The 19,549-nt window shown below is 55.4% G+C and overlaps 1 protein-coding gene across 6 annotated transcripts in view; it reads left to right on the top strand.

Moving 5' to 3' along the window:
* The window catches only part of TBC1D22A (TBC1 domain family member 22A), a 327,451-nt gene that overhangs the window by 91,539 nt on the left and 216,363 nt on the right, over positions 1–19,549 (top strand). For all 6 annotated transcript variants that reach the window (XM_086711972.1, XM_086711971.1, XM_086711970.1 and 3 more), the window contains 2 exons: positions 9,378–9,506; positions 12,662–12,724. In XM_086711972.1, coding sequence (XP_086568098.1) covers positions 9,378–9,506; positions 12,662–12,724 — 192 coding nt within the window. The remainder of the gene's footprint in view (positions 1–9,377; positions 9,507–12,661; positions 12,725–19,549) is intronic.

The following is a 19,549-nucleotide window of genomic DNA, read 5'->3' as shown; positions in this document are numbered from 1 at the left end:
GGCGGACAGCCGGGTCAGGGAAAACCCCCCGGGGGCGGGGGTGGAGGCTTTGGGGGGCCTGTGGCCGCTGGAGCAGGAGCCATTCGCTGCCATGGCACTGTACCTGTCACCCAGGGAGCGCGTGCTCACCTCGACTTTGCCGTGCGCTGGGCCAGGCAGGCGGTGATGTCATTCAGTCATCACGTGCCCACACACGGTCCCTCTGGGGGTGAGGACGGGCCCTGGGAATCCAGGTTGAGGGGTGCTAGTCGGACATGGGTGTGGGTAGGTGGAAGGAGGCCAGCATCCCAGGGCCGTCGTCTCTTTGCCTCAAAGCGCTGACCCAGGAGCTGCCTCGTGGGCCTGTCCTTGTCTCCCAGTTACTCCCAAGCGCACATCATCGGTATGTTTCCTGTCCTGGGGGATTTGGGGAGCACAGCGCAGGATGCTGACCACTCACTTCTGACTCAGCAGGTGTTTCCCACGCGTCTGCCCTCAGCCAGCAGGCCCTTTGCAAGTGCTAGGTCACAGGAGCATCTTGGAAAATGGTGGGGAGAAAACCCAGCAGGCACTTCCGGGCCATGGGGTACAGGGAAGTGTCGCCCCAGTTAAGCCACTTTTCAGTCTCTCTCTGAATCAGAGGCTTCACATTCCACTCTCCTGGGCCCGCAAAGTGGATCAGAGCCTTGGGGTATACCCCGGTTTGCACCAGTTCCAGCCTTTCCCAGGCCGGGTGGTGGGGGTGGGGGGTGGGGGGTGGCAGCTGGGACGTGGGGGCTTTGGGCTTTGGGCTGCCCTCTTGACCTGCGCTTTTTCGTTCTGGGTGCACATTAGTGTGACCTGGGAGCTGGGGAAATATTGGTCTCTGGGTCTCTCAGGGTTGGAGACGGCTGCTCTAGGACAGGTGGGTGTCATGTGGGACAGGCACACAGGGACCGGCTGGGACCTGCACCCAAGAAGGCAACACGCCTGGGCCGACGTGCCTGGGCTTGACCAAGAGCGTCCCGGAGGCCCGACTGGGGCCCAGGTGGGGTCCGGCTTGTTCCAGCCCTTTTGCTTCCGGGACCCTGAACCCAGGATCGAGGAGAATCTGTCGTTTGTCTGGTGAACAAAGACAACCCAAGCTGTACTTGAATGTGAACCTACTTCCAGACCTGGGAGACAAATGACTTTTTTCCCCCAGGATGTTCATGACTTGTCATTACAAACCAGGATTTGTCCTGGTGGCTTGTTGAAGAGCACGATTCTTAACTGATGAGTAGGAAATGGTACTTTAACGAAGAAAGATGGGAAGCTTGGCTCCTGTCATTTGTGGAGGACTGGCATATACTCTGGTCTAGAAATACCAGGAAGCCACCATGGATGCTATTTAACATTTAAATTCCATGCAAGTGCGGCTGTGACTTTTTAAAAATTAGCGCTGTCAAAAATCATATTTTTTGGCTCATTTAAAAAAAAATAACTATTTCAGAAACATCAAACAGAAACTAATTAAACATTTAACATTTACGCTAATGAACAGGATGGTTAAAAACGAGAAGTGAGGGGTGCCTGGGTGGTTCCCTTGGTTAAGCACTGACTTCGGGTTCAGGTCATGATCTCACGGTTCCTGAGTTCGAGCCCCACGTCGGGCTCTGTGCTGACAGCTGGGAGCCCGGAGCCTGCTTCGGATTCTGTATCTCCCTCTCCATCTGCCCCTCTCCTGCTTGTGCTCTGTTTCTCTCTGTCTCTCAAAAATAAATAAACATTTAAAAAAAACCCCAAAAAACCCAAGAAGTGAAATGCTGGTGTCATCTTGTCTCCTTGCAGTATGTTGAGGTCGGTTTGCACGTGAACCTGGTGGGAGGGAGCGATTGGATGTTTGTGTCACTGGGACGGTTCCGACATAAGTATATGTGTGTATTGTTTTACATTTATGATTAGTGTTTTTATGGCATGCTAATACGGCAATTAAGTTTTCTGTAGTTGTGTCATTTAAAATTCATTGCGTACTTGAACATATTTCGTTTGCATAATTTCTAGTCTGGCTTAATTATCGAGAGGCCTCAAGTTGCATATGTGTGTTTCCCTTTAGGAGTGAGTGTCAGGAGTGTGTGCGAGGCTTTTTATTGCCCGTGCTCCCATCGTGACACACTTGCCTTTTGGAATTTCTCTTCCAGTAGTGAAGTTAGAATCTGGGGGTTGGGAGAATGCTCGAGTCCTCGTACACGGTCACGAAGAGTCCTTCCGTGGCACTGCATGTGACTGCTGTAGGGCTGCCCACACCGGTTCCCTGGCTTGTACCCCCTGTGGCCCCGCTGCCCTGGCCTGGCACACAGGGCCTGCCGCCCGGCCACCACGCACCTGCCCACGCTCCTCACCCGCCAGGGGCGGAGGATACAGTGGATACAGTGTATCCTGGATACAGTGCCCCCCGTGTGCCCTGTGCAGTCGTGTGACCATTCTCAGGGCGTTTGCTCTGTCCCTCCACACCGTTGTCTTCTCCACCACCAGTGCCAACCCCAGACCCACCCAGACCGAACCCAGAACTGTGTACTGGCCGATACTGTTTTTCATGATGTCTCTCAGACGTCCTCCTCCCTGGGCGCCCAGGGCCGTGGCCATCCCTGGGGAGTGGTGACATCATTCATTCGCTCAGCGAGCCTGCACGGGGAACCTGTGGTGCGCCCCTCAGTGTTCTGGGCGTGGGGGGCCGGAGTCTCTGTGAGCACGGGTCAAGAACCGCCTGTGGGAGCTCGAGAGACAGAGTAAGCGACGTCTCTGTGTCTGAGCGTCTCTGAGAAGCTGAGTCTGGAAACACCTGGAGCCCGGGGAGGGAGGCCGAGGTCAGAGTGCTGACTCAGACGGGGCAGGGCAGGTCTCTGGGGGAAGCGCTGTCTGAAGAGAGGGTACCCGCCGTAGCGTGGTCGCAGCGCTGACCAGACAGCCGCTGGAGGGAGCTGAGCTCCAGCGACAAATTGAGGCAGCCGCAGCCACGTGTCTTGAGTCCGGTGGATATGGCCTCGGCAGGGGAGGTGCTAAGGGGAAAGGTTTTGGGGACTCAGTCCCTGGAGAGTAGACTGGAGGAGGTGAGAGGCCAGCCTTGCTTCCCCAGGTCAGGGGCTGCTCCACGTCTGCGGCCTCTGTCTCAGCTGCTCAGCTCCTCCTGAGCCCTGGTGTGGAGGTGGGGGGGTCTTGGGCCCAGGGAACAGGGTGCAGAGAGAGGCCACAGGGGCTGACGGCAGCGCAGGGAGGGCGTCCGCCTCTGTGCAGGGGCACGATTCCCGGGTGTGCTGGCGGGAAGGTTGAACTTGCCTTCCCGTGGGTTCCTGGGGCGGGCACGAGTGCAGGGCTGCGTTCGGCATCTCTGCTTCCCGGAGCTGAGCCCAGGGTCCGAGGGTCCGGGACACAGGCAGAGCCCAGGTGTGTGTGTGTGTGTGTGTGTGTGTGTGTGTGTACGTGTGGAGATGACCCCACGGGGTGGGGACCTGTTCCTGAGTTTGTGCGAAGTGAGCCCGGATCCCCCGAGAAGGGCAGCATCATCAGGTAAGGGCCTCTCGGGCCTGGCTTTGGCTGCAGTCCGTGCTCAGGCCCTGTAACTCGGCTACGGTGACCATTCTTGAGCCTTTACTCTTCCGTCAGTGACAACACCGCCAGCCCACCCACCAGGCAGTATTCAAGGCAGTGCTCCGGGCAGCTCTGCACCGGGTGAGCAATTGGGCTTTTTCTTACTCAGCTGTGGCCGTGGCCTCCTGGGGATAGGAATTGTTCTTCCTGCCAGGTGATGGCCATGGGGACTGAAGTCACAGTGAGGTCAGCTGGGTGCGGTCACTCCTGGTGCTTGCCAGGAGGATGGTCTCTGACATGATGAAGCAGTGCCCTTGCTCAGGTCTGGCCATTTCCCCTGGGGTGGGAGGCCCCCTGGCAGGGACAGGGCTGGGTCCCCGACAGGGAGAGCACCCCGTGCCGCATGGTGTCGGCAGAAGAGGTCTGACTGTGGAGGCGCCCGGGGCGGGCGGTTTCTCACGCAGGATCTGCGGCAGGGGTGCTCCGGGCACGCCTGGCACTCCTGTGTGTGCCTGGGTTATCGTTGCCGTCGCCGCTCCGAGTGTGTGAACCCATCTGCCTTTAGAACAGGAGCATCTCTCGTCTGGCCAGAAAGTAGAGGCATGCACGTGGGAGCATAGACACCGATGCTCAGCGGTAGAAGCTCCCACCGTCGGGGTTCCCTGTGTTGTCAGCGGGACTCTCTGGCGAACCTGCCCCTTCCCGACCTGTTGGAGTTCAGGCAGGTGCCCCTCGTCGTGCTGCTGAAGGGCGGGGGCTGGGCTCCCAGACCGGAAACTGCTGCCCTCCCTGGTGGGTTGCTTGGGAAGAAGCATCGGGAGCTTTCAGTATGCCCGGTGTGGCCTTGGACGAACAGCTTGCTTGTGGGGATTTTGCCTCAGGAAGAAGTCAGACGTGGCTCAGAATACCAGACAAGGGAAAAGATTGTCACCCTGTTCAGAACGAGGACGGTTGAGCATAAACACGTGCAAACACAAGTACATATGGCGGAAGGCCTTCGGGTTGGCAGACTTTCTGGAAGAGGCTGGGTAGCGGTGTTGCAGGATAGACTTCAGTGCCTGGTGACCGCTCAGCTCTGCCGATGTAGAACACCAGCAGCCCCGCGTTGGCTCGGACCCGAGGACAGCGGTTCCCAGCGTGCTGTCCTGTGCCGGCCCCGCTGGAGGCCACTACTTAACGACGTTGGGGACACGGTCGTGATTTCAAAGTGCGATGTGTAAGCATGGTGGGTTGGATGAAGGACATTTGCTTACAAAGGGCACGAGAAGGACTAATCATAAAAGATTAATAAATGGGGCCACATTAAAGCTAGGAACTTGTCTTCATCGAAAGATATCATTAGTGGGAAGAAAAGGCAAAGCACGGGGAGGAGGAGTAGAGACTTACGGAGGACTCCCCCGCGGAGAGTGTGATATGCCCGCAGACGAATACGAGCCAATAGAAAACCGGGCTATGCTCGTCCTCGCGTTTCCCGGGTGTGGACGCAGAACAGCTCCGTCAGTCTTCTGGGAAATGCAGAGCGAAGCTACCTTCTTTTTGTCTTTTTAAAGTTTATTTATTTTGAGAGAGGGAGTGAGCGCACATGTGCGTGAGTATCAGAGGGGCAGAGGGAGAGGGAGACAGTCCCAACCAGGCTCCACTCAGGACGGAGCCCGACTTGGGGCTCGAACCCATGAGCCTCTAGATCACGAACTCGGCCGAAGGTAAGAGCTGGACGATTAACTGACCAAGCCACCCAGGTGCCCCAAAGCTGCCTTCTGACAGAGACCGCTGCAGGCCCATCGGGATGGCTGAAAAGAAAAAGTTTGTCAACACCAAGTGCTGGCAAGGATGTAGAACTTGCCACGTACCTCCAGCGGGAGTGTAATCACTCCGGAAAATTCTGCAGCAGAACTTGTGAAAGGTGGGCATGGCCAGTGGTTCGCCTCCTCGGTAACTATCTAACGGAATGCACGTCATGGGCCGTGAAGGGCAGGAACGAGAATGTTGAGAACACAGAGTGGGCGCAGTCCACACGTCTGCTGACGGTAGCATGGAATTTGTACGCGGGAACACACAACAGCGAAAGCTATTCTTAACATGTTCCAAATATGAGTGAGTTTTCACATGTAATGTTGAGTTTGAGCGGCCAGACAGAAAAAATGATCCCATTTGTAGAAGGTTCAGGAATAGGCAACATTTACCCGGTGTTAGAAGTTAGGGACTTACTAGCTCCAGGGAGGAGGTGAAGGACAGTGGTTAGGAGGCTCCCAGGGGCCTCGAGCCAGGTGTGGTTATGATAATTCCTCCCACCATTTGGATGGTGCTCGCATGTTATATTCCAGTATGCGTTTACGGACATGAGGCTTAACGGTGTGACCCGGTGTGCGAAAGCAAATGTGTGCAGGAGTGTCATTGAGAATCGATGCTCCTAGAAATGCCTTGGGGAAGCAAAGGGGATGGATGTGCTCGCACAACTGAGAAGACGTGGTTGGATTCAGGCCGACCTCATCAAGGCCAGTGACTCTCTGAGCTCAGCTCTGCAGGTCAGCTCTTTGTGACGGACCCACAGCCTGTGGTTCTCCCGCATGGCCACAGGGCAGCTGCCACAGCTCCAGTCTCTGCACATTCTCCCCGATTCACAGGAAGAAGCAAAGAAAAGCCATGGGGCTTGCCTTCTGTGCCTGCATTGGGTCCCCTCTCTGCCTCTGAGCCTGTCAGCCCCTGTGGCCAGTGGGGTGGCCCATCAGGAACACTCCTGAAGGAAGGGGTTGAGAACAGGGATGTGTGGTTCCTGGAGGATCTTCAGGGCTCTGTGGAAACAAGGGAGGCATAGATGTTCAGCAGCAAACACAGGTCTGCTGCAGATGTGGGAGCATCTTAAAGGCGGAAAATACCACGTGGGATTTATTTGTTCACTTGCTCATACGTGAATTCACTTAATGAAAATTTGGCTGCCATGTGGCGGGCGCGGTGAGGGGCTGGCTCTGTGGGGGGTCTCGTGCCAGGAGCAGCTGGAGCCCTGAGGGACCAGCCTGGCCTCGGGTTGGGTCAGGCGTCCTGAAGTACCGTCGAAGAGACGCTGGAGGGATGAGCAGGAGGTAGCCAGGTAGAGCTTCAGAACATCCAGGGAAGAGACCAGCAGGAAATCTTTCCTATGTAGGACAGAAGAAGCACTAAATATAAAAGAAACACTTTATAAGTTGGATTTCATGGAAATTTAAAACTTAGGCTGTTTGAGACAAAGAGGCAGGGCCCAGATTAGGAGAATATAATCTTAATGTGTATTTGCTTCTAGAAGACAGAACCATAAAACTCACTAGGAAGATGACCTGGTTTAAGAAATGGGCAAAAGATTTGAACAGACACTTCACCAGAGAAGAGAAGCAGTGGCAGCTGGGTACGTGGGAAGATGTTGAACATTGTTAATCATCGGGGATGTGCGATTAAAGCCACTCAGTAGAATGGCTGATATTTATTTTTTTAAGATTTTATTTATTTATTTATTTATTTATTTATTTATTTATTTATTTTAATGTTTATTTATTTTGAGACAGAGAGAGACAGAGCATGAATGGGGGAGGGGCAGAGAGAGAGGGAGACACAGAATCCGAAGCAGGCTCCAGGTTCTGAGCTGTCAGCACAGAGCCCAACATGGGGCTCGAACCCACGAACCGTGAGATCATGACCTGAGCTGAAGTCGGACGCTTAACCGACTGAGCCACCCAGGCACCCCGATTTTATTTTTTTTTAAAGTAATCTCTATACTGAGCATGAAGCTTGAACTCGCAGCCCTGAGATCAAGAGTCACATGCTCTGACTGAGCCAGCCAGGCACCCCCAGAATGCTAATATTTAAAGATGGACAGTACAGGGTGCCTGGGTGGCTCAGTCAGTTAAGCATCTCACTTTGGCTTGGGTCACGATCTTGCGGTTCATGGGTTCAAGCCCCACATCCAGCTCTGCTGACAGCACAGAGCCTGGAACCTACTTTGGATTCTGTGTCTCCCTCTCTCTCTGCCCCTCTCCTGCTTGTGCTCTGTTTCTCTCTGTCTCTCAAAAATAAATAAACATTAACAAAATTAAAAAAAGAGAGGCACCTGGGTGGCTCAGTCGGTTAAGCGTCCGACGTCGGCTCAGGTCATGATCTCACCGTTCGTGGGTTTGAGCCCCGCGTCGGGCTCTGTGCTGACAGCTCGGAGCCTGGAGTCTGCTTTGGATTCTGTGTCTCCCTCTCTCTCTGCCTCTCCCCCACTTGCGTTCTGTCTCTGTCTCTCTCAAAAATGAATAACCATTAAAAAATTAAAAAAGAAAAGACGGGCAATACTATCAGGGAGGGTGTGGAGCATTTGAAATTCTTATCCTCTGTTAGCTGGAGTGTGAAACCACATCATTTCTTGTGAAAGGTCTGGCAGTTTGTTAGGAAACGAAACATGTACATGCGCGGGGAGCCAATACTCCACTCCTAGGTGTTTAACCATGAGAGAGGAAAGCTTGTAGCCATAAAAACCTTGTACAAGAATAGTAGCAACAAGCTTTATTCATAGTAGCCCCGAACTAGAAACACCCCGGACGCTCAGCAGGAAGTGAGTGGCCGGCAGGCCGCGGGGTCTCCGTGGGGTGGAGAAGTGAGCCGAGGGATGGGCTGCCGGTCCCCTCGTCGGTTTGGAAAAATCACAAAGACGCCAGGCCGAGCGGAAACAAAGCGTGGGTCCCCGAATGATTCCATTTGCGTGACGTTCTAGGCCAGGCCTGGGCGGTCCGCGAGGAGTTGTGCGGCTCCCTGGGCTCTCCTGGTTGAGAGGGGGATGAGCACAGGGGAAGGTTTTGGAGAGACAGAGATTCTCCACGTCTTCACGGGGGCCGTAGTGACGCAGCTGTGTACCCTTGTCAGATGTCATGGAAGGGTTTACTTGAAAGAGGCACATTTCATCTTATATGTGACATGTCGGTAATGTTGATTTAAAAAGCAGAAGCAAAGAGGGGCGCCTGGGCGGCTGTCGGTTAAGTGTCAGACTCTTGATTTCGGCTCAGGTCCTGATCTTATGGTTCGTGGGTTCAAGCCCTGCGTCGGGCTCTGCGCTGACTGTCTGGAGCCTGCTTGGGAAATTCTCTCCCAAGCCCTCTCCCTCCGTCTCTGCCCCTCCCCTGCTTGGGCTCCCTCTCCCTCTCCCTCTCAAAACAAAAAAATAAACCAAAAGTTAAAGAAAGTAGAAGCAACAAAATAAAAAGCCCGTACAACACCAATAGTCTGGCCCTGGAGACTGGGCTCTTCGTGACCACCCTGAGCCGCCTGGGTCCTTCTGGGTTTGAGTTCACTTTATGTCCTGGGATTGCGGCTGCCAGTCGCCCACGAGTCTTTGGAGAGAGGAGGAAATCTGCACGAGCGACGATCTCTCCAGATGTGCGTACGTGTGTGTATGTGTGTGTGTGTGTGCGCCCACACACATGCACATGTCTGTGTGTACGTTGTATGTATGCGTGAGCACACACGAGCACCCGCATGTACTCTGGTCAGAAGACCGTGCAGACTTCCGAGTTCTCTGAGGCACACGAGCCGTTTAGAACCAGGGCTTCATCTCAGTCCTGTTCCCGAACAGCACGGAGTTCAAGCCTGGCTCCCGTCTGACTCCCACTCCTGTGGCCACGGGTCAAGTTTGGCGGGCGCGGTGGAGGCTGTGAGCGCCCGAGCCCGAGCCGCCCGTCCGGTGCCTCGGAGGCCGCCTCCCTGATGTGCTTCGTGTCCGTTTCCGCTTACCGTCCTCGTCCCCCCCGTTTGGGAGGCCACACCCAGTTAAGACCCTTTGGATTTCACACTTTGTGAGTCGGCATTAACCGTACCTACTTTTTGTTCTTGTTCTTTCTCTCACCCAGGGTTACCTTCCTGCCAACGTGGAGCGAAGACCAGCCACGCTCCAGAGAAAGCAGAAAGAATACTTTGCGTTCATCGAGCACTATTACGACTCCCGGCATGACGACGCTCACCAGGACACCTACAGGCAGGTGGGTGTCTGTCCCTCGCTCCACGTCCCGTGAGGGGCCCTGGCCTGGAGATGGTTTGCGGGAGGGGCTGTTTGCTCTGGTGCGTTCCTAACCGGGCCACGGATTTGTGTTTGCTGACGAATGAACAAGTGACGGTGTGCTCCTGCTGGTAGTGCTTTGCTCATCTCCGGTTCCTTCTATAAAAGTGACAAGGATGTTTTTTTTTTTTTTTTTAAATTTTTTTTTTTTAACGTTTATTTATTTTTGAGACAGAGACAGAGCATGAATGGGGGCGGGGCAGAGAGAGAGGGAGACACAGAATCGGAAGCAGGCTCCAGGCTCTGAACCGTCAGCCCAGAGCCTGACGCGGGGCTCGAACTCAACGGACCGTGAGATCGTGACCTGAGCTGAAGTCGGACGCCCAACCAACTGAGCCACTCAGGCGCCCCACGAGGATGTTTTTAATTGGAGTTGCAGAGCGGATGCCCGAGGTCCCCTGCTGGTGCCCTGACACGTGCCTCGGGAGCCGCCCGGCCTTTCTTGTGTCAGAGAGCTGCTCTTGGGCCCGTAGGACCCGGACAGGCATGTCGCTGGACCGATCAGGGGAGGAGAGTCTCCGTGGGCTTTGTGGGCCCTGACTCTCTGGGGCACAGAGGGGTGGGGTGTGGGTAGACGAGAGCTGACTGGGCAGCTGGATTGGGGGGGTGCAGTTCATCTCCAGCAAAACGTGTAGCAGTGTATCATTTCTGCTCCCTCGTTGAACACAAAATGGTGTAATTATGGCTTCTTGAACAGTTGACAGTGTGTATGAGGGGAAGAATCCTTACATTTGATTTATAGTTCACAGCGCATTCAGAGTTTGCTGTTAGAAAAGCTCATTGAGGACTTTGTCATTCTTACTGTCTTTGTAATGTGTGAAATGCAGAATGGTTTGTGCTGCATTCATTCATTTGTTCATTCATTTTTGCGCTGTGTTTAAACAAAAAGGTAGTTCTTAACTGATAGCTCTGCTTCCTGTTTCTTCAATCAGCTTCTGACTTTCCCGAGACACGTTCGTACTGAATGTTTCCTTTTGGAAACCCTCCTTCTGGGTGAAGGAGCCTTGCCGAATTTTTCTGCCTCAGATATGGGCTCTCCACATCTCTTTGTCACTTTGGTGTAGATCTTTACAAAGGTCCCAAGACAGGCCTTCCCTCTGATTGGTGACCAACAGTTCTTCAAGGGAAGTGGATTCTGAGAAGATCTTCCTCATGGAGGGGAAACGGTAGAGCTTGGGGGGGCGATCGCCATGCGAGAGAGCAAGGACCCGGGAGAGGCCCTTCTGGGGCGGGGCCCTTGCCTCTGGCTCCTTGGTGCTCCAGGGCGCAAGGCGCTGCTTGCCTGGCACCCTGAGAAACGGATTTAAGATAGATTGCACTTGGATTTCGTTGGGGCAATAGTAGCTTACCTGGTTTCTCTTTCCACTTCACTAATTCTAGGGAATGGGTCCACTTGGTATTGTTTTGGATGTGTTTTTGATGCATTTTTATTCGAGGAAAAGACTTCCAAAGGATGACACCTAGCATCTATCTGTGAGATTTACCAAACTGTATTCTGTTACGAATTTCTTGAGGGAGAGTTAATTAAATACAGGTCGCATGTGTTTTTATTCAGTTACGATGATAGGTAATAAAAAGCTTCCGTGTTGTTGTGAATTCCCCAGATGTTTCTGCGATAACATCGCGGAGAAAACCATAATCCGCGGCAGTGATGTCGGCTCGCTTTGCCGCCAAGCAGGCCCGCCTCGCGTGTCCAGCCCCTTCCCGTTGGCACAGACGGCAGGTGTAGGTACGGTGCCCACTGGCCCGCCCACCGGAGTGTGATGGCACGGGAGCCGCGTTCTGAGGGTGGCCCTTGAGGGCACCCTGGGGCAGGGGACACGGTCGGACTAGAGTCGTCTGGCCCCCGGTCTGGACTGCACCCCTCCCTCTCGGCACTGCCGCCCGTGGGCCCACGCTTCTTCCATTCCTCCCCGCGTTGCTCAGGGGGCTTGGGGCTGATGGTTTCCTCCGGGCCGACTCCTGCCCTCTCTCGCTTTCCTGCCCACTGTCCTTCAGTGCCGCCCCGAACACCGAGTCCACTGGCCCCCGGGCCCCTCCTGGTCCTCTGCCCGGGCGGGTGCTGCCGATGGGATGCTGGCGCCCGGGTTCTCACCGAGGGAAGGGCTCCAGGCAGGGACCCGTCAGTGGGGAAGCAGCCGCCACGCCTCGCATCAGCGCGGTTGATGGCCCCCACCTCGGGTGGTCTTCACCAGGGAAGCCTCTGGGGGATGCGGCAGGCACCTTCTAGACAAGGATGCTGGGCCCCGGGACTCAGTCATGGTGCCCAGGCTGTCGTGCCCGTGAGGCAGAGCGAGGATGCTGTCCTGTTCCCGTGGGTAGTGGAGTCCTTGTGGGCACATACTGACGGGAACGAACCTGAACGTTGGCTCCTTCTCGGCATTACGATGTGCACGTCTTCCTTCGGCCTCTGCGGCCTTCTCCTGGGTGACTGGGGACGGTGACGGTGTTGGCCAGGGGCGGACGTGCCCGTGGGACGTTGGGAGCCAGCCCGTGGCGCCAGCTCAAGCCCCGAACGTTCTTACTCGCTGCTGCTTGGATCTGCGGGTGTCGTCGTCTGCCCTGTCGGGGGCTTCGTTAGGGCTCTCGGGTCAGGCGGCGCGCAAGCAGGGATCGGCCGATGCTGGCAGAGGTTTTTAAGTGCTTCCTTTGAAAAGTGCCCCGGGTCCCCACGGACTCTGTGAAGCGGAGAAAAACGTGGCCTGGGCGCCAAGAAGAAGCTGTCACGGCCGAAAACGCGTACGCTATTGATGTACCTGAATTGCTCCTGTGTCCGAGGCCGGGAATCAATGTTTACTAATTGCTATGGATTCTGTTACTAAATAGCCGAGGGCCTGCTCTCTTCCTGATCGGGCAGCAAGTGTTTGCGCGGGAAGTGTCGGCAAGCCCTCGTGCTGGGCCTGTGCGGCTACAACCTGCCCCCTCGAGCACTCGGCCACGGAGGGAGTCGGTACTTTCAGGGCGGGAGCAGGTTAGAGTCCCGGGTCAGTTCATCGCCGTTGAGCACTGCTTTTCTCGTCACACTTACGCCGACATTTGTCATCTTTGAAAATAACACCTCTCTCCCTGCATCCGCAGATCCACATAGACATCCCTCGAATGAGTCCGGAGGCGTTAATACTTCAACCCAAAGTGACGGAGGTAAGAGCCAGGATCGCAAGTTCCTGTGGACGGTGTCTCCCTGGGTCGCGGCGGTGGGTGCCCACGGAACTAGCGACGTGGTTTGTGCGGTTGGGGTGCTTTACCCACAGCACGTGTGGGGTGGCTCTCAGAACGTAATCACGGACAGGAGTCGCTGTTTTGTGTGTGGCGTTGACGCGTACGGAAGACACGGGTAGGCGTGCGTGGAGTGCACGTGTGTGTCCTTCCCCACCTGAGGGGAGAGCCCCACTCATGTCGGACCCGTGGCGTTGGAGCCGCCCACGGTGCCTACCCTGCTCTTGAAGGGCCCCCACGACGTGAGCGGCCCCCTGACTTTGTGATCCCGTGACCTCAGCACGTGTCCCGTGGCCTTCTCTCTGCAACTCGTGTTTTTCTTCCACATCATTTGCTAACATTCAGCTCATCTGTGTGTCCTCTTGGGTGATCGTCCGTCAGTCAAATATTGCACACTTTCTGTGGCTTTTTCCTGTCGCCGGACATCTGGGTCGTGTCTGACGTGTTGTGATCAGGCCCTTCTCTGGGGCATTGAGGAGAAGTAGAACGGTTGTGCTGGGGTGGGGGTGGGGGTGAGCCCGGGAGCCTGTCAGGCTGGTGTCAGTGTGCTCCCGGGGGAGCTGCCCTCCTCAGACGCTCGCCTGTGGGGTGTTCGAGTCCCGCACTCCGTGTCCATGCTCCTCATCCACGGCCCACATCCACGGTCAGCGTCCCCGCTCCTTGTCGTTCTAACTCTTGTCCACACTCCTCGTCCACGCCCCACGTCCACGTTCCGTGTCCCCCTCACTCTCGTCCACGCCTTGTGACCACGCCCCTCGTCCTCCTCATTCCTGTCCGCCAGCGGGCCTTCTCCTCCTGGTCGTCATCTCCGCGTCTCTCCTTACTGGTGGCCGTGATCTCTTCCTGTGTTAATGTTTCCGTGGTCCCTTTTCGGGGGGGTGCTGCTCTCTGTCTTTTGCCCATTTTTCTTGTGGGCGGTTGATCTAGTTTTTTATTGGCTGCCGATCCTAATGTGTTAGGGATTCTAAATCTTTGTCAGCTTGCACGTCACACGCGTCCTCTCCCATCCCGTGGCTGCTTCTCACTTCCTTCTGGGTGGCGTTGACGACCGGAAGTTCTTCGTTTCAGTGTGGCCGAACTTCTCGGCCCCTTCCTTTCTGGTTGGCACCGCTGTGCCTTTCTTGAGAGATCTACACGTACCTTGTGTAGTCAGTCCGCTCCCATAGGTTCATCTGAAGCTTTGCTCACTTGTCCTTCACACTCCCGTTTTTCATTCGTCTGTACTCACCGGCTGCTTACGAGGTGAGGTCGCCCTCCAGTGAGCTCTCCCCTGAAGTGACCCGTCAGGCCCGGCCTCACGTGTGGCCTCCAGCTTGTCTCCCCGTGTTTGCAGCGTCCCTTCTGGTGTGCGTCCTCCTTACGCCTGCATACGTGCGTCTTTGTTCCCTGTCTTGTCCTAGAATTCAAGGGGTCTTCTCTCGACACCCACCTGCCGGCGAGTTCAGCCTCGTACCGAGTCCCACGGCTGCCGGGACCCTGGTGCCCTTGGTCCTCTCCAGGCCTCAGGCCTGTGCGCTCCCACCCGACTCTCACAGTCAGACTCCTGGGATTGCTTGTCCCGTTTTTGTCTTCACTGTCTGTCTGATTCGTGGCTGGGCTTGCGCGGAATCTGTAGATCAGATGGGGGGAATTGACGTCTTTACGGAATCCTCGTTGTTGTCATGAATATGCACCGTCTCCATTTTTAGGCCATTTGTGACGCCCCTCAGTGTACTTGTAAAATTTGTCCCAGGAAAGGTCTTATGTGTGTTTTATTAGATTTATTCTTAGTTATCACGTTTTTTTGTTATTCTTGTAAATGGTATCTCTTTAAAGTGGAATGTTTTTTACTTACGGTTTGAAACACTTGTTTGCGTCTCGAGTGCTCCGGCAAACGCACTTTTAAACTCTCCTGTCTCTTATATGCTTAGTAAGTTTGTTGAACAAAAATCCTGGATTATGAAAGCAGAAGTGTCTGTCGATTATAGCACACAAAAGGGGAGAATTAGTTTCCCACAGAAGCAGGCATCTCGAGGCGGTTGTTTTTGATTGTCCTTCTCAATGGTTGTGCTTAACCGTATCTGCAAAACGAGGGGGAACATATCGTGACCTCTTTTTTACTTATTTTTTTTAATGGAAAATAGAGTCTGCCACAGATCTTCGGTTTACCGTCATTTTTATATTTTTCCTACCACTTGACACGTCGCTCGTAGAGTAGAGCTCGCAGGGTCGTGGCGGCTCGGCTCAGAGGGGTCTGCCGCAGACAGCAGGCGGCCTGGCGGGACGGGGGTGCGTTCCTGTCTCCCGCACGGGCTCCCCCCGGCGGTGAGGCGGCTTTGCCGCTGTGCTTGGCGTCACCCCCCGCGGCCCCGGCTGCTGCTGTAGCTTCTCCGCACCGCGTTTCCCTTCCACGTGCAGGAGTGAGGAAGGCGCGCCCCTCCCCTTGCCGCTCTTCCCTAGAAGGTGCTCCCAGTACCTGTGCTTGTGTCCCGCGGGCCGGAACTTAGTCACATGGTTGTACTTGACCGTCTGGAACCGGGACAGCGTGACTCGGATTTTAGCTGGTTCGTGTGCCTCGCTGACGTCTGGGCCTTCTGACCGCCCAGAAGAAGGGTTTCGGCACATCCCCCATCTACCCACGCTTTCCTGTCCCTTCAGTAGGGGATGCGCAGTCCGCTCGGTTCGCCACCCGCTCCCCCCCCCCCCCCAACTGTCCGCTTCCTCCTGTGGGCTTTGTTGAGGTCTGGTGGCCGGACAGTAAAATGTACCCATTGTAAGTGTGCATTTAGATTGGTTTTGACACCTGTGCTTGGGACTGTGACAGCCACTTGAATCACGATAGAACACTTCCATCACCCTGAAAAGCGGGCTCGCTTCCTTTGCTGTCAGCCTCCTGTCCCCACCCCTGCCCGTGTAAGTCCTGATCTGCTTTCTGTGTCTCTGGAGCTTTGCCTTTTAAGAATTGCATGCAGACGGAATCCCACAAATTCCGGACTTTCGTGAGCGCCTTCTCTTAGTGCTTAGACGCTTGTCCACGTTGTCGCACTGCTGCTGGGTAGGACGCTGTTGTTGGACGTGTCCTGGCATGGTGACCCGTTTGTCGGTTGATGGACACCTGGGCTCTTTCCAAGCGTGGGTCTTCACAAAAAAAAATGTGCTACAAACCTTTGTGTGGAGATCTAGTGAAGGCCCCTGCTCGCCCCTCTGCGGCGAGGACCTAGGAGCAGGGTGCTTGTGTGGTGTAAGTGGGTGTGTGTCCACTTCATTAGAGACTGCCAAACGATTCTCCAAGGTGGCCGTACCGGTCGGCGTGCCCACCAGCGGTGCGTGGGAGGTCTTGTGCTGCATCCTTAGCAGTACCGGCAGGCTTTTTAATGTCAGCCGTTTTCTGGCGGGTGTGGGATGGTATCTTGCGGGCTTATAACTTGCCTTTCCCTGGTGACTGATGTTGTGCGTCGTTACGTGTGCTGGTTTGCCACACGCGGGTCTTTGATGGAGGGTCCGTTCCGTTTGTTGCTCGCCGTTGAATTGCTTTTAGAATCTTCAGCCTGCCTCTTCTCTGGGCTAGCTCGGCCCGGAAATCCCTGTTTTATGGGAGCTCAGCTAGATTCAGGGGCCTCAGGCTCGCCTACCTGCCGAGAGGGAGGCCTGGAAGTGAGCGGAGTGGATGGAGTCGGGCTGGATGGCCGTCACCCGGCGGTTCTCGGCCAGAGAGCAGAGGCACAGCCTCGGTCAGAGGGTCACCGCCCCCCGCCCGTCCCCACGGTGGAGCGGGCCCCAGGGGACAGCAGACCTCCGCGGTGTCTGTTTTGGCCGAGCTCTGGTGCGAGAGCTGCACGTGCCGCAGAGCCAGCTGCTCCGAACAGCTGACCAGATCCCCATCTCTCCCTCGCCCATGACCCCTGAGGGTCTGGGTCCCTCTGGGCCTTTAGACCTTACCTGGGAGGTTGCCTCCTCAGACACGCCATATGCCTGCAACGCTCTCCTACCCCATTCACACCTGTATTCACACCGCACAGGTGTGTGCGGCCTGACTGCTTGTTCGTGATGCCACTTGCTCACCCTGTTTGTCGGCTCCCGGAGAGCAGGGCTTGGGGCCCTCTCGGTGTCGGTGCCCAGAGCATCTCCTGGAACCTCATGGGAGTCAGAAGATTTTGTCGAAATTGGTAATTACTGTTTTTATCCGATGTCATTGTTTGAAAGTAAAATTCGTAAGTTTTTGGCTGCTTGTTTTTTTGGTCTCCTGTCCGGTGTTGAGCTCACTCAATCTATTACATGAAGACACACAAGTTCTGACCTGTGGGCCCGTGGCTACCATGGAGGGTGCAGTGAGTTTATTAGGGGAATGATATTCAAATATCCCTATTGGGCCTTTTCTACTGATAAGTTTATCGTCTACCTAGTGACTTTTCCTTCGTGGTTATTATATTATCTGCCCTCTGGTTATGTGCTTCTTAGAGCAATGTCACAAATTAGGGAAATAAGATGCTTTTTCCAGTTAGCCACGGAGAAGCGATGTCTCGTTACATTTAAACAGACGCGGAGGATAATGAAACATGCAGGCTTTTAAAACCACATTATTTACGTGCAATTCTTAGAATTAGCGTGACGAGTTTTCCATGGCCCTGAAGGATGGGCATTTTCTAGGCGGCAAATAGCAGCGGTCGTTCAGAGTGGACTCTTACTGCGACCGTGCGCTTGGCGTAGACTGTGTCTGGAGCCGCGTGGGCCTGCCCACAGCAGGGCCGGTGGTGGCCAGGAGGAAGACCGCCTCTGGAGGCCCCGGAGTTGGCTCTGGGGCCACATCGAAGTGGGTTTCTGACACTTGCATCTGGAGGACCACTCCTCAGCAGCCCGCTGTGCTTGGCCGGCCCCCCTCCCCCCTCTCCCCCCCACCTGAGCAGGCCAGCCTCACCTGCTCCTGCCCCGGTGACCCAGGAGTGCCCTTGTGTCTCCCACTCCAGCCCCTGAGCGGGGTTGTGGCAACTGCCCTTTCAGAGTCCCTGTCCCGTTAGACCACCCTCGGAGGGGCGGCGGCCTTCACGCCCATGGTCTCCATCCCTGCTGACCGGCAGGCATCTGCTGGTGAGAGTCAGTGCATCTGTGAACCGTCTGCTGGGATTCTGGCCACGGCTGAGGCCCCCGCTGGTCTGCTAGGACCGCGCAGGCTATGAGGGCAGGACCCGGGGCCCTTGTGTCCCCCGGTCCCTGCAGCCTGGCGCCGGGGCAGCGGATGAGTGAGTAGAGCGCACGCTCGTCACGTGTGGGCGTTCTGCAGGTCCTTCCACGTGCGAGGTGACACCGGAGGGTCCTCACGGCCTGGACGCGTGGGTGGTGGTCGGTGTCCCACGTGTCCACGGCCTCTCACCCCTCGTCTCTTCGTTCGGGCTCCTCACGGGGCCTCTGCCCACCAGCGGTGGGAATGCGGTTTGCGAGAGCCCACGAAGTACTTGGGTGTTTTGTAATCAGTCCACCGAAGTCTCCTCGTACGTGTTTCGGGAATCGGGTCCATAGATCTTTCTTCTCCTGTCTCTTTGTTTTTCTGGTAAAATCTACCAGAGCAGAGGGATTTCTGTAACGTTTATGTTCACATTAAAGGAAATAATGAGAAATTAACGTACAGGTGCCCACCATTAGCTGAAGAAAGAGCAAGAACTAGCATCTGTGACGTCCCCTCTGTGTCCCTCCCACATGTCTCCTGTCTCCCAGCCAGTGACTGTCTTCCTGCCTCTCTGTATGATTTTATCATGTGTTTGTATGCGTATGCATGTTTTTGCCCTTTATGGTTTTTATTTTTTAATGGGATTATTCTAAGTATATGTGTGGTTGCCCTTTATATGACAGCATTTGGGTTTTTTTTTTTTCCCCCGCATTTGAGAGAGAGACAGACAGACAGACAGACAGAGTGCAAGCAGGGAAGGGGCAGAGAGAGAGGGAGACACAGAATCTGAAGCAGGCTGCAGGCTCCGAGCTGGCAGCACAGAGCCCGACGCGGGACCTGAACTCACGGATCGTGAAATCATGACCCGAGCCGAAGGTGGACCCTCAACTGACCGAGTCACCCAGGCACCCCAAGACAGCATTTGGTTTTAAGCGTTACCTGTCAGTGCCTGTGGTTGGAGGTCACTTCTCAGTGCTGTGTTGCTTTCCGCTGCTCAGTCTGTGCCCTGAGCCCTCCAGTCTCGTGTTGCTTGAGCATTTGGGCCAAGTTCATCGCTATGTGTTTTCTCAGGGCGTTGCTGTGCACGTGCCTCTGTGCGTGCATGAATGCGTGCACCTGTGTGTGTGTGTGCGCACGCGTGTGTGGAGAGGCCCCGGGGGCGGGCGCTGGGATCGAACTGGGTCACACCAGGCGGTCGTGCTGGGGGAGTGCCCCATGCTGACCCTCACCACCACATGGGATTGTGAGGCCGGATCCCCTGCTCTGGCCAGGGGTATGAGGTGCGTCCCGTTGGGCTTTTCACTTGAACCTCCGTGAGTGCGGATGAAGTGAAGTATTTTTTCTTCGGTTTCTTGCCCATTTGTGTTTCTTCTCTGGTGAAATGCTTCTGTTCCCTGTTCCTGGGGTGCTGGTGTCTGGTTGGTTCTGCCGACGGAAAGGGGTTCCTGATCTGTTCAGGGCGCTGAGTCCGTCGTGGGTGTGGATGCACCCGGGCGCCCCCTTCAGTTAGTGGCTTGTTCTTCACTCGTGGTGACGAGAAATTCTGAATTTACCGCCGCCCATTCCCCTGTCTTCTCCTTTACGCGTATGCTTGTTTGTGTCCTAAGACC

Source organism: Puma concolor, chromosome B4, assembly GCF_028749965.1.
Source record: "Puma concolor isolate L17-30 chromosome B4, mPumCon1.1.hap2, whole genome shotgun sequence".
Classification (NCBI taxonomy): domain Eukaryota; kingdom Metazoa; phylum Chordata; class Mammalia; order Carnivora; family Felidae; genus Puma; species Puma concolor.
The sequence above is the reverse complement of the archived record's forward strand: the minus strand, read 5'-3'. Positions and strand labels throughout refer to the sequence as shown.